General features: G+C 42.5%; 1 protein-coding gene across 2 annotated transcripts in view; it reads left to right on the forward strand.

The window, feature by feature from the left end:
- The window catches only part of LRRK2 (leucine rich repeat kinase 2), an 85,050-nt gene that overhangs the window by 61,589 nt on the left and 8,651 nt on the right, over nucleotides 1–14,810 (forward strand). For both annotated transcript variants that reach the window (XM_079993900.1, XM_079993901.1), the window contains 13 exons: nucleotides 67–213; nucleotides 774–965; nucleotides 3,070–3,216; nucleotides 3,605–3,705; nucleotides 4,252–4,442; nucleotides 4,693–4,853; nucleotides 7,342–7,512; nucleotides 8,435–8,535; nucleotides 8,738–8,932; nucleotides 10,097–10,290; nucleotides 10,701–10,770; nucleotides 12,445–12,629; nucleotides 14,042–14,194. In XM_079993900.1, the coding sequence (XP_079850026.1) occupies nucleotides 67–213; nucleotides 774–965; nucleotides 3,070–3,216; nucleotides 3,605–3,705; nucleotides 4,252–4,442; nucleotides 4,693–4,853; nucleotides 7,342–7,512; nucleotides 8,435–8,535; nucleotides 8,738–8,932; nucleotides 10,097–10,290; nucleotides 10,701–10,770; nucleotides 12,445–12,629; nucleotides 14,042–14,194 (2,008 nt within the window). The remainder of the gene's footprint in view (nucleotides 1–66; nucleotides 214–773; nucleotides 966–3,069; nucleotides 3,217–3,604; nucleotides 3,706–4,251; nucleotides 4,443–4,692; nucleotides 4,854–7,341; nucleotides 7,513–8,434; nucleotides 8,536–8,737; nucleotides 8,933–10,096; nucleotides 10,291–10,700; nucleotides 10,771–12,444; nucleotides 12,630–14,041; nucleotides 14,195–14,810) is intronic.

Raw genomic sequence — 14,810 nt, forward strand, 5'->3', positions numbered from 1 at the left:
GATAACCTGTGTAGACTTACAGCAGGAAAATAGTCTTTGCAAAGCTATTTTTTTCTTTCTCTGCAGAACGAGCTCTTCGTCCTAACAGGATGTACTGGAGGCAAGGCATATATCTGAACTGGTCACCTGAAGCCTATTGCCTGGTGGAATCAGCAGTTTTTGAAAACAACCCAAACAGTTTCCTCAAAATTACTGTGCCTTCTTGCAGAAAAGGTTAAACTTACATCAGAGTGAATAATAATAATAATAATAATAATAATAATAATAATAATAATAAAAAATTTTATTTATATCCTGCCCTCCCCAGCCGAAGCCGGGCTCAGGGTGGCTAACAACACTAAAACAGTGCAACATTATAAAAACATTATAAAAGTTAATTAAAATCAAAATTGATGGCAACCATAAACTAAGGTTTTGTAAAGATTGCCAAAGGAGGGAGTCAGGCTGCGCCCTGACCAAAGGCCTGGTGGAACAGCTCTGACTTGCAGGCCCTGCGGAAAGATGTCAAGTCCTGCAGGGCCCTTGTCTCTTGTGACAAAGCGTTCCACCAGGTTGGAGCCGCAGCTGAAAAAGCCCTGGCTCTAGTTGAGGCCAGCCTAACCTCTCTGTGGCCTGGGACCTTCAAGATGTTTTTATTTGAAGACCGTAAGTTCCTCTGTGGGGCATACCAGGAGAGGCGGTCCCGTATTTGGGGGAGGAGAATGCTGTTGGGTTTGCACTTTGTAGCTGTAGCACACCATGGTCCGAATAACATTTTCTTGACTCTCATTCAGGTTGCATCCTCTTGGGGCAAGTTGTTGATCACATTGATTCTCTTATGGAAGAATGGTTTCCGGGATTGCTAGAAGTGGATGTTTGTGGTGAAGGAGAAACACTCTTGAAAAAATGGGCTTTGTATAGCTTTGAGGATGGTGAGGAGCACCAGCAAATATTACTTGATGACCTTCTGAAAAAAGCAGAAGAAGGTATCTAGTGCTTTAACAAAGCTATCCTAAAATACCTTTTCAGTATGCAAATAAATGTATATCTGTTCTCATCAATATTGTCAGGGACTCAGCGGGAGCGCAGGGAGGAGAGGAGATGGAAAGCGAGGGGGAGCAATCCGAGGGCAGCGTAGGAGAAGATGACAGCAGCCCGATAGATTCCACGAGCCTCTCCAGCGAATCGGAAGATTCACAGAAGGGGGCGTCGATGGGCAGGGCAAGGGGCGACCCAAGGGGGACACCCCAGAAGCAAGGGGCCAGCGGGGACTCCCAGAGCAGCAGTTGGAAGTCAGGACCAGTTTCCCCACCAGAGCGTAGTGGGGGGGAGGAGTCCCAGGTGTCAGAGCCCACATATGCACCACCAGCGAGAGAAGATGAGTCAGGGTTGACCACGCCTCCATCGGAGAGCGAGTTAACGGTTAAGAGGAAAGTTGCAGGCTGGGCGCGCGCGCCAAGTTCAAAGGTACAGGCGAGCGGCACAGAAGGTAGCCCGGATAGGGAACCAGGTCCTAAAGCCCGCCGGAAGGAGGGGCAAGAATCGTCAGGGTCAGCGTCAGAGGAGTCCAGGAAGGATGAGACCCTAGCAGGCAGGAGGGCCCAGAGGAGAAAGGAACTTAGGAAGAGGTGGAGCAAAGCGAGAGTCTTAAACTGGTGTGGAGGGGGAGGAGACTCAGACAGGACTTCGCCGGTCTAAGGTCGGGACGTAGAGCTGCACGCTGCGGCTTTAAAATGGAGACTGAATCTCAATAAAGACTTTTGTACATAACTACAGCCTAGCGTTGGTCCTCTGTGAGCTGGGACCTGGAGGCAGCTCTGACAAATATACTCGTATTTTTATCACAGATAGCCTAATTCACAGGTAGGGGACCTTCAGCCTGGGAGGCGTGATTTAGGACCACCAAGGATCCCAGTTTGGTCATGAGACTCTTTTCCCCAAGTCCCTCCAAGATGCCCCACACCTGACTTCGTTTGATATCAGGCATGGAGTTTATGCAGCCATGACTGCAAAAGAACTATTGTGAGCATAACAGGGCACTCCCAATTGTTTCTCTGCAAGCAAAGCTTGCATTTGGTGCCAAATACAAGGCCCACTGCGATTGGTTCCACTCAGGAGCCTCCCAAATGCAGCCAATCCGTCAGTGGCGCAACTTGGTTTTTGTACTGAATTTAAATTCAGCACTGAATGCAAACACCGCTGAGATCAGCTGCACTCAGGAACTCCTAGGATCAACTTCATCCTCGATGGTAAACTCTAAACAGCTTCTGTTAACTGCCAGTACAAATATAATATGGACTGCAGCTCTGGATATTATTATATTTCTCACTTCTGTGGTTTCTGTGTGCTTCTATCCAGCTCCCAGTACAATGATGTACACAAAATATGTACAATATTTTGTACAAATATGTACAAAATATGTACACAAATACATATATCTACAGCTATAAGCCAAGATTTTGCACCTTGCAAAATAACAGAAGTTTCACAGTGGTAATAAGCTGTTTGATTTGATCTTTCAAGTTACAGAAACCCTCTGTCCAGAGGACCTTTAACAACAGATCAGTGTTTTCATTTTATGCTTCACAACAAATGATGCCATTTAACCTCTTTAAATACATGGCATTTATTATTCAAAGGTACATAGAATTTTATATGTATCCTAATACATATTTGCATGGAATAATGGATACCATGAGTATTTGCAAGGGCCAGGTCCTGAGCGCAGTGAGGAGTTGCAGAACCAGGCCTTTGCTGTGTTTGTTTTGGGGGAGTCGGGTGCAGCCTGGCAGGTGTGGCCAGATCAGGAGATGCATTTTCCCCTGGCTCTTTGCCACAACAACATGGTTTATTCCTGGCTGTTGCCAGTTCCTACTTTTGCTCCTGATCCAGTTCCTGATCCTATGTCAGCATTCCTAGCCTTGCTCCAGTTCCTTCTCCTTCTCCAGTTTCTGTCCTCCATTGAACTTCTTAGCATTGTTACCATCTATAGCCTGGTGTGTCAGGTCTGGACTGCTGCTGCCAATGACCCGGACCGTGACAATCTCTTTGTTCAATCTTTTGTATTTTTGTTTCTCTTTATCCATATAGGTGACCTCTTGGTGAATCCAGATCAGCCAAAATGTACTATTGCAATTGCCCGAATTGCTCCAGACCTGATACTGGCAGATTTACCTAGAAATATAATGTTGAAAAATGAGGAACTAGTATTTTGCCAAACACCAGAATTTCTCCTAGGTAACTATTATTGTTGCTATAGCTGTGAGACTGCCAGCTTGTATAATTTTCCAAATTGGTATACATTCCTTGAATCAAGAGGGGCGTACTTATATGAGAGAGGGGCTATTGGCACTGAACACCCTGATTACCCTAGTACATAACATTTTAACATTTATCCATTTTATTCTGAGTTGAATAAAATAGATTAACTGTGCAAATTGATTGATAAATTATATGAGGCCTAATTTAACTTGTTCATTGACCAGTTCTTGAGAAGTATAGGGAGTACCTATATTGTAGAACATACAAAAAGGAATTCTTTGTACTGTATATTTTGGGATGCAAATTTGGGGTGGATTACAATCTATATATTTTTAACATTGTGTTCTGTTTTCTTCCGTGAAAGGTGATGGTGGATTTGGATCTGTATACCGTGCTTCTTACAGTGGAAATGAGGCAGCTGTAAAGATTTTTAATAAGCACACATCTCTTAGACTTCTAAGACAAGTAAGTCTTTGAAGAGCTTGTTTGAGAGAAGCACCCATTCTGAAGGTTTCAGCAGCTTAAAAGAAGAAAAACTCAGTTTCTAAATATTGTGAACCACTTTTTGAATGCCTTGAGGGACTGGGTGAACAATTTAAATCCAGATAAGACAGTGATACTGCTAGTTGGGGAAACTGGTTATCCCCAGGTTTTTGTATCCCAGGGTTATTTTTGTGTTTTTGTATTTTTTATGTTTATATTTTAATGGCTTGTGGATTTCCTCTGTAAAAGAAATGGGGGCTATTAATATTTGAATTACCTTAACTTTTAAGAAATTGTGTTTCTGGCTTGTAGGGAAGTTATTACAAGTTAACACAATAACTTGTTGTATAATACTGGCAAGGTAGAAATTTAGAAGCCCTTCCCAAATTGTTTTCTGACACTTTGTGCATACAAGATAGAGTTGGCTCCAATAATCTATTTGACCTCACACCCACCTGAGCACAGAACTGCCACTGAAAAACCAGTGCTTGTGCTTCTGTTGTTTCATTTTCATTTTACTGTTTCCAGGAACTTGCAGTTCTTTGCCATCTTCATCACCCTAGTTTAGTGCTCTTGCTGGCTGCAGCAGTGCGTCCACGAATGCTTGTCATGGAATTAGCACCAAAGGGGTCTCTAGATCGATTGCTACAACAAGACAATGCCAGTCTAACTAGAACACTCCAGCACAGGATAGCTCTACATGTAGCCGATGGCTTAAGGTAAAACTATCTTTAAATGTTTGTTTCAGCACAAAAAAATAAAAATGGGTTTTTTTCCCATTGCAATACATGTTTCTGAATATTCTATTTCTGCTAAGTGATTTTCACTTATACTAATGGATTTCCTAAATTTGATAAATCTGAAGTGTTGTGCATTCTGTTCGCATATGACTAGATGTTTTGAAGCTGCCTTGTGGACTGGCACTACTTCTCATTTTCAATATTTCCAATACATATATTTTTCTCACAGGTATCTGCATTCAGCAATGATCATCTACCGTGATCTAAAGCCCCACAATGTGCTTCTCTTTACACTGTATCCCAATTCAGCGGTCATTGCAAAGATTGCCGATTATGGTATTGCCCAGTATTGCTGTCGAATGGGGATAAAAACATCTGAGGGCACACCAGGTATGAAGGACTTCATATTTAATCAAATCAAGGTATCACGTGAGTCTCTTGTAGTGTAACAAGGTTAACATTGTGACACATTTGAGAAATGCAATTTAGAAGAACTGCCGTATTTTTCGCCCTATAGGACGCACTTTTTCCACTCCAAAAATGAAGGGGAAATGTGTGTGCGTCCTATGGGGCGAATGCAGGCTTTCACTGAAGCCGACCCCTCTCGCTCTCCAGGCTTCAGGAAGCTCTTTGCAAGCCGTGGGACGGCTGCACGAAGTCGCCCAGCTCTCCCACGGCTTGGGGAGGTGCCTGCACCCGAAGCCTGGGGGCGCCCTGAGCTCAGCGCCCCCCCAGGCTTCGGCCTTAGCGCAGCTCTCTGCTAGCCGTGGGAAGTCTGCACCCGGAAGCTTGGGGCGCGCTGAGCTCAGCACGCCCCAAGCTTCGGGCTTCGCGCAGCTCTCCGCTAGCCGTGGGAGAGCTGCGCGACTTCGCACAGCTCTCCCCGGCTAGCGGATAGCAGCCTCTTCTGGGGGCTGGGGTCGGGGGAAGCTCGGGCTTCCCCTGCCCCAGCCCCGCACCTGGGGGGGGGGGAATAATATTTTTTTCTTTATTTCCCCCCCCCAAAAAAAACTAGGTGCGTCCTATGGGCCGGTGCGCCCTACAGGGCGAAAGATACGGTAAATTTTCCAAAGCCAATGACCAGCCTGACTCTCCCCATCCTAAGTAAACGATTACTCTTTTCCATTTGGGAACACAGGGTTAACTCCTGCTTCCTAGACCCCTGTCAGGGTCCTGCAGGTAGTGATGGCAATTTTTCATCTTCATAAGCCTTTCCTTGAGCATACATGATTGCTTCTTTTCCTGTGTCTCTGTAAAACCACTGAGCAGAACTGTTTAGGGATACAGAATAAGATGTTTCAACATGTGTTATTTTAATAAGCTGGCTTGCGGTCCAATCCTAGTCATGTCTACTCAAAAATAAGTTCCATTGGGTTAAATGGTGCTTACTTAATGTATTTTTAATCTTTGTTGGAAGCTGCCCAGAGTGGCTGGGGAGACCCAGCTAGATGGACGGGGTACAAATAATAAATTATTATTATTATTATATTATTATATTACTCTTGGGTAAGTAGTGGTGGGGTTGCATCTTAAAACAGGCACAGAATCTTTATTGAATTTGAAAAACAAAATCTGCTTTGCATGCAGACGGTCCCATGTTTAATCCTGAGCATATCCAGATTTGGCAGGAGAATCCCCTGACTTGAGAGCCATTCAGTGTAATCTACTGAGCTAGATAGACTAATGGTCTGACTCAGTATAAGTCAGATCTCCATATTGCATTAGTATGGGACAGTCTCTCATGGCCAAAAGTTTCAATTTACCTTTGGGGTTGTTGCTTGTTGACTCCATAGCCAGCTTGGACTTTCAGTAGATGTATGTGAGCCAGTGTATAAAGTCTTTCAGTGACTTTCTTATTCTCCTTTGCATATTACGCTTCTGTGGAAAGAGAGACAGAGACTGAGTGTAAGAGATGGCTTTTCTTATTAACGTTCATGATTGCTTTCTGGAAAGACTCTCCTCCCTGAAAGCGAGGGGAGTGGTTGTGGGCGGGAGCCCGAACACCGCTCCTAGCAGCGGGCGTTGCCCCCTGCCTCCAGCTCACCTGGCTGGTGCTCACGCCCCCCCCCCCGGTGGCCGTCCAACCAGGTGCCATGGGGGGGCGTGTCCAGCAGCCTTTATGCTGCAGTGCCAGCCTCTTCCCCCAGCCTCATTTCTCTTCATCGTCCTGTGCGAGTCACCCACCCTCCACTCCCTTTGAGTTAGGGCTTAGGTCATTGGCCTTGCTATGGACCTTAGGTTGGTCGCCCCGGTTGCCCGGGGGGCCTGGTAGGAGTTTTTCCATTTGGCATTAGGCTTTTTGGTTTTTTCGCCTACCTCGTAGCAATCGTCACAACTTTTTGTGGTATTGGTGGGTAGGTTAGGTATTGGAATAATGTGTTGTGGTGTGTCGAAGTGCTAGGTGTGGCCATCGCCTATGCCTTCAATTTCTAGGGGTATTCCGTTAAAGGAATCTGGCGGTCGTGTATTCCGTCCGAAATCTGCTTGGCGGGAGGCCATGGCACGACCCTCGGTGACATCAGGGGTGAGCCTATAGTTGGATTAGCATCAACAGGTGATGAACCCCTAGTGAATAAACCCACTTGTTTCGCGATCCAATGCCTAAGCCAATACCTTTTCATTGCTGTAGTCAATAAAGTTGTGGCCTTTTCTAGCCCATTAACCTTATATCATGTGTCCCGGTGTCTTCATTTCACTTCGCGGGGGTCGGGTCCTCGAACCACAAGCTCTCGGCTCTTTTTAGGCCCTAAATAGTTGGTGTTCGTGTGAAGTTTCTTATGTCACTTAACATAACTTGAGATTCCTAAATTAAAACAACAAATTCAGCAGCAGAATGGCAAGAAGCACAACAATTAATGACTTGGGTATTATTTTTTAGGCTTCAGAGCACCAGAAGTTGCAAGAGGAAATGTTATTTACAACCAGCAAGCTGATGTTTATTCATTTGGCTTGCTCCTGTATGACATTTTAACAGCTGGTGGGAGAATATTAGAAGGCATGAAATTTCCTAATGAATTTGATGACTTAGCTATCCATGGAAAATTGCCAGGTATGTTTACTTCTGCTAGTGTTCAATACGGTGGTTGTTGCATGAGCAGTAGACAGTACTGAAAGCCAAAAAGGCGGAAGAGGAAAGGTTTGGAATAAAGATACCAAGTGGCCTGGAAACTGAAGGCACTGCAAACATACTGTGCACAGTGTTCCATTAAAACCAACAGAAATACAGGGCAGCTAATACTATCTGGCTCAACCCTTGCTGTGTAGGTTTACAGAATACATTGTGCCTCCTTAGTTATGTTGATATACTCAGGTTGTTCACTGGTGGTTTATTTTTCATTATTTAATGTCCTTCTCATATAAGATGGTATGTAGGACATTATGTGTATTATGTGTGCACACAATTCTGCATGGGTGGGGGTGGTTCATTCTAACATTAAAGCAAGATTAATGAAATATTTGTGTAAGAGAACAAGGTTACATAACAGTATTAAATAACAGTGTACCATCCACTGCTTGGAGTTCATGAGTCAGGACCAATATTTTAAAATTTGTATTTTGTTTAATTCTCTGTGTCTTGATGCTGAGAGTAAATTTTGGGCTCTTCTGTGAAAGAACCAAAACTTAGCAAAAAAATTCGTCTTATACACAGAAAAATAAGGTACTTATGGGAGGGATGTACATTCTTTTCAAACCCATTTTGACTGAAGGAATTCTTGCAGTAAGCAAGAATTTAAAAGCAATTGATTTTACTATAAAAAGGTAAAGGACCCTTGGACAGTTAAGTCCAGTCAAAGGTGACTATGGGGTTGCGGCACTCATCTCACTTTCAGGCCGAGAGAGCTGGTGTTTGTCCACAGAAAGCTTTCCGGGTCATGTGACTAAACTGCTTCTGGTGCACAGAGGACTGTATACTTAACACTGGTCTGTGTAGTTCTTTTTCTTCATCTGAAATTCAAAAACTTAAATTCTAGATCCTGTCAAAGAATATAGCTGCACCCCCTGGCCAGAAGTTGAAGATTTAATTAAGAAGTGTTTGAAAGAAAATCCTCAGGAAAGACCTACATCTGCTCAGGTAGGCATTTGCTGTGGGTTATGTGTTTATGACTGGAAAAGACCATCTGATCTGCTGTATAAATGAATGTGTCATTAAATGCCTTTCTAAACAATACAGTATTGGCAGTATTGGCAGTGCATTTTATTACTGTGGTGTAAGGAACATAATGTATAAGAAGGAGCCATTACTCACTGTTGCTACTAATGTGGTATTTCTGCAGGTTTATGATATTTTGAACTCCGCAGAACTGGTCTGCTTGATGAGATACATCTCAGTACCCTCTCCTTTTGGAGCAGATTGCATGGTTGCTACAAATCCAAGTTGTAAGAAGACAGGAATCTGGATAGGTAGCGGAAACTTAGAAGCAGCACAGATCTCCTTTATTGATTTAAATTCAGATGGACACAGGTGTCAGGTAGGTGTAAAAGCTGGTGCTTAATACAAATGCTTCAGTCCTGGTAGATGCAGAACTTATATAATAAACTTCATGCCTTAGTAGAATCTCAAAGGGCAGTTAATTCAGCATGTATATATATATTTGCATGCCATAGAAAGGTTTGTTTTGTTTTGCATTTTGTAATGGAGATTTCTTTTACATCTCAGATCTATCAGTCTCATAATAGCATTCAATTACATACTCAATTGGTAGAGGAACAATAATTGTTACCATAGCAGTTACAGTTTTCAATGTTAGCCTAGCAACAGTGAGTCCTATCTTTTAAACCTCTTTATGTGTCAATAAGTGCTATAATCTTACAGGCATATAAAACATTCAATAAAAATGTATGTAAGGTACCCTGACTTAGAAAAAAAAAAGAAGAATAATAAAATGCAACTTTGAGAGGTTTGGTTGTTTTTTTAAATTGTTGAGAGAGAAAAAGAGGACAGCCCAAATGAGATAATAGGAGGCAGGCTCAATATGGCTTTTCGCTGGAAAGAAGTCAGAGACCTGAACTGGAACAAGGGTTCTGGTTCAAAATAAAAGAACGTGTTTCAGGACCACAGTCAGCAATCATGCAGTAGAGCCTAGCATTCAGAGGTAGGCTTTTCGAGCTACTGGGACTTGGCCAATGGAAGCTATGCAGGGCTTTCTTGGTCCTCAGAGGAGATGGCAGTCTATCAGCCTTCATAGATAAAGGTACTTCCTCTGAAGGCTGCGTGTAGAATCTGGTGCTTTGTAGGCTTACTCGGGATGGGCCCAGTGAGTGGATTCATTTCCTCCTTTGAGCTGCTACTCCTTGGACCTTCAAGAATCCAGGTTCATTACTACTATGGGTAGAGGAAGGGCAGCAGGGAACTGGTCACTTAATCTTTGCTCCTTAATGTACTGCTGCTTACAAAAGCGTAACGTTCAGAGAAAGGGAAAGTGGACCCGACCAGCTGTCCTTAGAGAAAAAGAAGCATTTACATGTTCCATAGCCCCATGGTAGCTACTAGTTTTGGAAATATAAAGGAGTCAGTCGGATGGATCTTTTTCTAGAATTCAAGGGAAATGGTAAAATAAAAAGATAATAATAAGACTAATATGCGTTTATGTAATTGTGTCCAGATGTTTACTATATATATTGTTCCCCACCAGGAAATTGCAGATAACAGAGTATTGTGTATGGCCCTGGTAACTCTTTCTGCAGAGAAGGAGAACTGGATTGTAGCAGGAACTCATTCTGGTTGTTTGTGGGTCTTTCACGCAGAAGAGGAGAAGCCCAGGCACCAACTTCAGAAGATGTCGGATTCTGTCACATGTCTTTACTGCTACTCTTATGCAAAGCAAAAGTATGGTTGTATCTAAGTGTAGATGAAATTTCATAATAGATTTATAGTTAGAAAAGTACAAAAAAAGTCCACCCAGAAATAATTTTACATACCTGTGCATCTCATACCTACATATTCAAATAGCTTAAACGGGTGTTGTGAGAATTATTATCACCTTTGTGCAGGTGTCTAATTGCAATATTACTTGAAGGGTAGACTTTTAAAAAAGGAAGTTGAGTGCATTTGATTTGTACTTCCAGTCATAATATTGCTCACATGTATGGTGCATCTCACTAAAAATTATGCTTGTGTAATGGTTCATTTAGTATGCAGTGAACGGTTATTTCTATAAGAATCATGCAGTGGTTTAGTAAGATATATAATCAGTTTATTTCAATGATATACTTGCAAAATTCACTGTTTCCTTTCAGCAAACAGAACTATTTTTGTGCTGGTACAGCTGATGGACAGCTAGCGGTTTTTAAAGACACAGCAGTAAAGGTACATCTGCAACACTATCTTCCAGTAATTCTGAAGCAATGAAACACATACATAGTTTTTGATGAACTTCCCCCTTTTCATTTGTGTTGAAAGGTTAGAGGTCTTTCTAAAACGCTTTGACAGCAGATGTTATTGAAATATCACTGAATAGGGAAGCCGCATAAAGGCCCCTTTCACACATTATGGTAAGCCATAGCCTGAAACAAATTATGGGTTACCACAAATGAGCAGTGGGCTTTTGCACAGTGATCAAATCATGGCTAACCTGCTCCTCTCTTTGCTTATAAATATAGTAAACGGTACAAACGGCTCAGGAATTTTAATCAAAATCCATTTTATAAACAATGTTAAATTCATTTATAGCATTACAGAAGAATTGTGGATCATACGCAGTGAGTTTCATTCCTTCACTAGTCATGTTTACCTCTTCAACAATTGTGTCTCCTCATATTTTCTCATTTTCCGTAATTCTTATGAATGCATCTTGGTTTATATTTAAGTTGTTTATGTGTTGGGTTGAAATGAATGACTGACGAGTGGTGGGTGTCATATGGGAGGCATCTCCCGAGCATGTCTCAGGGAGTCTCTTTTATTGAATATTACAGCATTGCCACATATGTGCTTATTGCTGATTGGTTAACACAAGTACAAAGCAAAGGTTGCATATAAGCATTAATCATCAATAGATTAAAGGGTGGGAAAGGGAACACAGAACTAGACAGGCATGGAAACCTCCTTATTAAACTATAACTAGTGATTGATATAGGGGGACGCAGGTGGCGCTGTGGGTTAAAGCCTCAGCGCCTAGGGCTTGCCGATCGAAAGGTCGGCGGTTCGAATCCCTGCGGCGGGGTGCGCTCCCGCTGCTCGGTCCCAGCGCCTGCCAACCTAGCAGTTCGAAAGCACCTCCGGGTGCAAGTAGATAAATAGGGACCGCTTACCAGCGGGAAGGTAAACGGCGTTTCCGTGTGCGGCTCTGGCTCGCCAGAGCAGCGATGTCACGCTGGCCACGTGACCCGGAAGTGTCTCCGGACAGCGCTGGCCCCTGGCCTCTTAAGTGAGATGGGCGCACAACCCCAGAGTCTGTCAAGACTGGCCCGTACAGGCAGGGGTACCTTTACCTTTACCTAGTGATTGATATAGCAAGACTTAAACAATTACTCGGTGATTAATATACAGCATTCATTCGTAGATGTGGTCAACCAAGCACTAAGAACAGGTCAGACGAAGAACAAGTCAGAATGCAATGTTTTCATGAACTCATGGTGAACTGAACATTCTAGGGTGATGTGCAGAAACAAAACTTTCCTTCATTTATGCTTAGATCTTTTAGATTCTGCATATCATATAAATGGTATCCCAGTATTTTTTTAATGTAATTATTTTAAGGTTTCAGACAGATTTTATATATGTATATAGTTTTAATTTTATCAGCATTTAATTGTTTTAAATGATTGTTCCCCCTATATTTTTAGCAGTTCTTAATTTTATTTGTAAGCTGCTTTGAGTACCGCCAGGGAAAAAGGCAGGGTATTTTATTGTTGTTGTTGTTGTTGTTAGTGTTGAATGACCATGCAACAACAATAACATTTAAAGTTATGTATATCAGCAGGGACTGGTGTTTTATTCATGCCTGGAGATTTTTCTCACCGATATTTTTTGCTATATTTCCAGTGCAAAGATGCTGCACCTTTGAAGATTTTACAACTTGGAAACCGCAGCACCCCACTTATGTGCTTAAGAGAATCTGTTTATTCATGTGAAAAAAATACAATCTGGGGAGGCTGTGGAACAAAGATTATATCATTTTCTAATGACTTCTGTGTCCAAAAAATCATTGAGACAAAAACAAGCCAAATGTAAGTTCGTTTGTTTTAATTTTCACTACATGCCTTTGTCTCTTTTGGTTGTGTTCTTTAAAATACATCATTTTAAAAGTATCTTGCTTTTCTTTTTGCCTGGTACTTCTCTTTACAGTTACCCTGTCTGCATCTTTTTGGTGGAATGAGGAGAATAAGATTCTCCTCGCCCAACTATGAGAAACCTTATTTGGCCTTATCACTTGTAAAATATAAATTGTGTGATAAGGTTAACCAAACAGTTTACAGTTTCCAAACAAATGCTGAGTGTCTTGCATTCATATGGCTGAGGGTCAGGGGGTCCCAAGTACTTTCACGCTTGCATAAACGCTGCACACCTTTGTCAGATGAATTTTCCATTTATTTCTATTATGCTGATCCATGTGTATTTCTTATAAACATCCTGGAATACACTTTTTTTGATCTGAACAAATCCATGGATGTAATCTTAAATGACATCAATCGGCAATAAATCAAGCCCTCATTGAGCATATATAAACGTTTGCACATTATCTGCACGTATCTACATCAGAGGTGGTCATGTGATGCCCTCCAGATGTTGTTGAACTCGTAACTCTCATTGGCCCCAGCCAGCATTTTCAATGTGCAAGGATTATAGGAGTTGCAGACCCTTCAACTTACAGATACTAGGCTGGGTATAGAACCGTGGTTCCCAACATGGGGCACACACCCCACAGGGGGGCAATTTGATTTTTAAGTGGGGCAATTTAAGAATGTGTTATTAACAGTTAATGTCCTTCTATGCTTCCTCCACGTGAATAGGAGTTCACTTTTTGAATAATAATAATTATACGTCACAGGGGAACATCAGGGTTTTAGAGATGCTTAGGCCAATAAAAGGTTGAGAACCACTGGTATAGAACATGAAATACACCACAACAGAACAATGAAATTCAGAGCAAAGGCAGCTGAAAAAGCAGAGGAAGCCAACCATCCATCAGCTAAACCAACAACTATTGGGGGGGGGGATTAATTTGGCACTAGAGTGATGGCAGTATTGATGCCAGTCAGACTTAGTTTGGACACACATTAAATTCAAACATGTAGCCACTGAGGATAACTGAATATTGGCCAGTATCCAGAGATTTCTGTGTAAAAGCAGAAAGTACTTACCCAGCTGGTGCTGGGGAAGGGAAGTATCCTCTCCCACTGTGGCACACATTTTTTTGAAGGGTACCTTAACCCCTAGGAGCAGATTTTCAGGGGAGGTGAACAGCTCTGGCTGTGGAACTTCTGCAGGCAGGCCTTTGGATCTAGGTTATTGCAGGGATGGGGAGAGTCCACCAAGCTTTTCAGAGGTGTGTATTGTAAACTTCCCATCTTTGCAAACATATGTTATATGTTCTGTATTATCGTATATCAATTGATTTTTTTTCTTTTCTGCCCCTCAGATTATGCCACAGGGCTCACAGTGATGCCAATATCATTTCAATAGCAGTAGACAAATCCATCTACTTGGCGAAGAAAAATAGCTATTTTGTGGAAGTTTGGGATAAAAAGACAGAGAAGCTTTGTGAACTAATCGACTGCATGCATTTTCTAAAGTGAGTGTTTGATATTTTGTGTACAGCTGTCACAGAGAAGTCAGGGATATCATGGGTGGTTAAGCTGATTTTAAAACTGTGTTCCACAAGCGAAGCTTTAATAGTAAAAAATAAATAAAAAGTCTTCCAGATGACCTGTTTGTCCTGATTGCACAGAGGTTATACAGTGTGGTAGTTATCTGATATATTCCTGTGCTTTTCCCCATCATTTTTCTTACTGTAATGACCGCTCCCCACTTAAAACGGGGGGCGCCCTTTGCGTGGACGCGTGCAGCCCTGGATCTGGAGTGGCCCCATCAGCATAGGCTTTGCCTTCCCTCAGGTGGGATACCTGGAGGTCCCCGCCTACCCCAGTGAGTTGTCCAATCCCACCTGGGGGAAGCGTTGCCAGGGAAACCAGGCCAGGTAGGGGGAGGGATTACCAGCCCACACAATAGAGGGTGGATCTTAATTGGTAATCCTCACTTGGCTCCAGAGCTTCTCCCACCCTACCCACCCTCAGTTAATGTCTTCTTTTGCAGGTTAACTTTTCTTCATAGGTTTTGCAGGTTAACCTGTCTCCACAGGTATGCGGGCGCTGCTACGATAAGGTCGCTGTTAAAGGGCCAGAAAGGAA

The sequence above is a fragment of the Podarcis cretensis genome (assembly GCF_951804945.1).
Source record: "Podarcis cretensis genome assembly, chromosome: 10".
Lineage (NCBI taxonomy): Eukaryota > Metazoa > Chordata > Lepidosauria > Squamata > Lacertidae > Podarcis > Podarcis cretensis.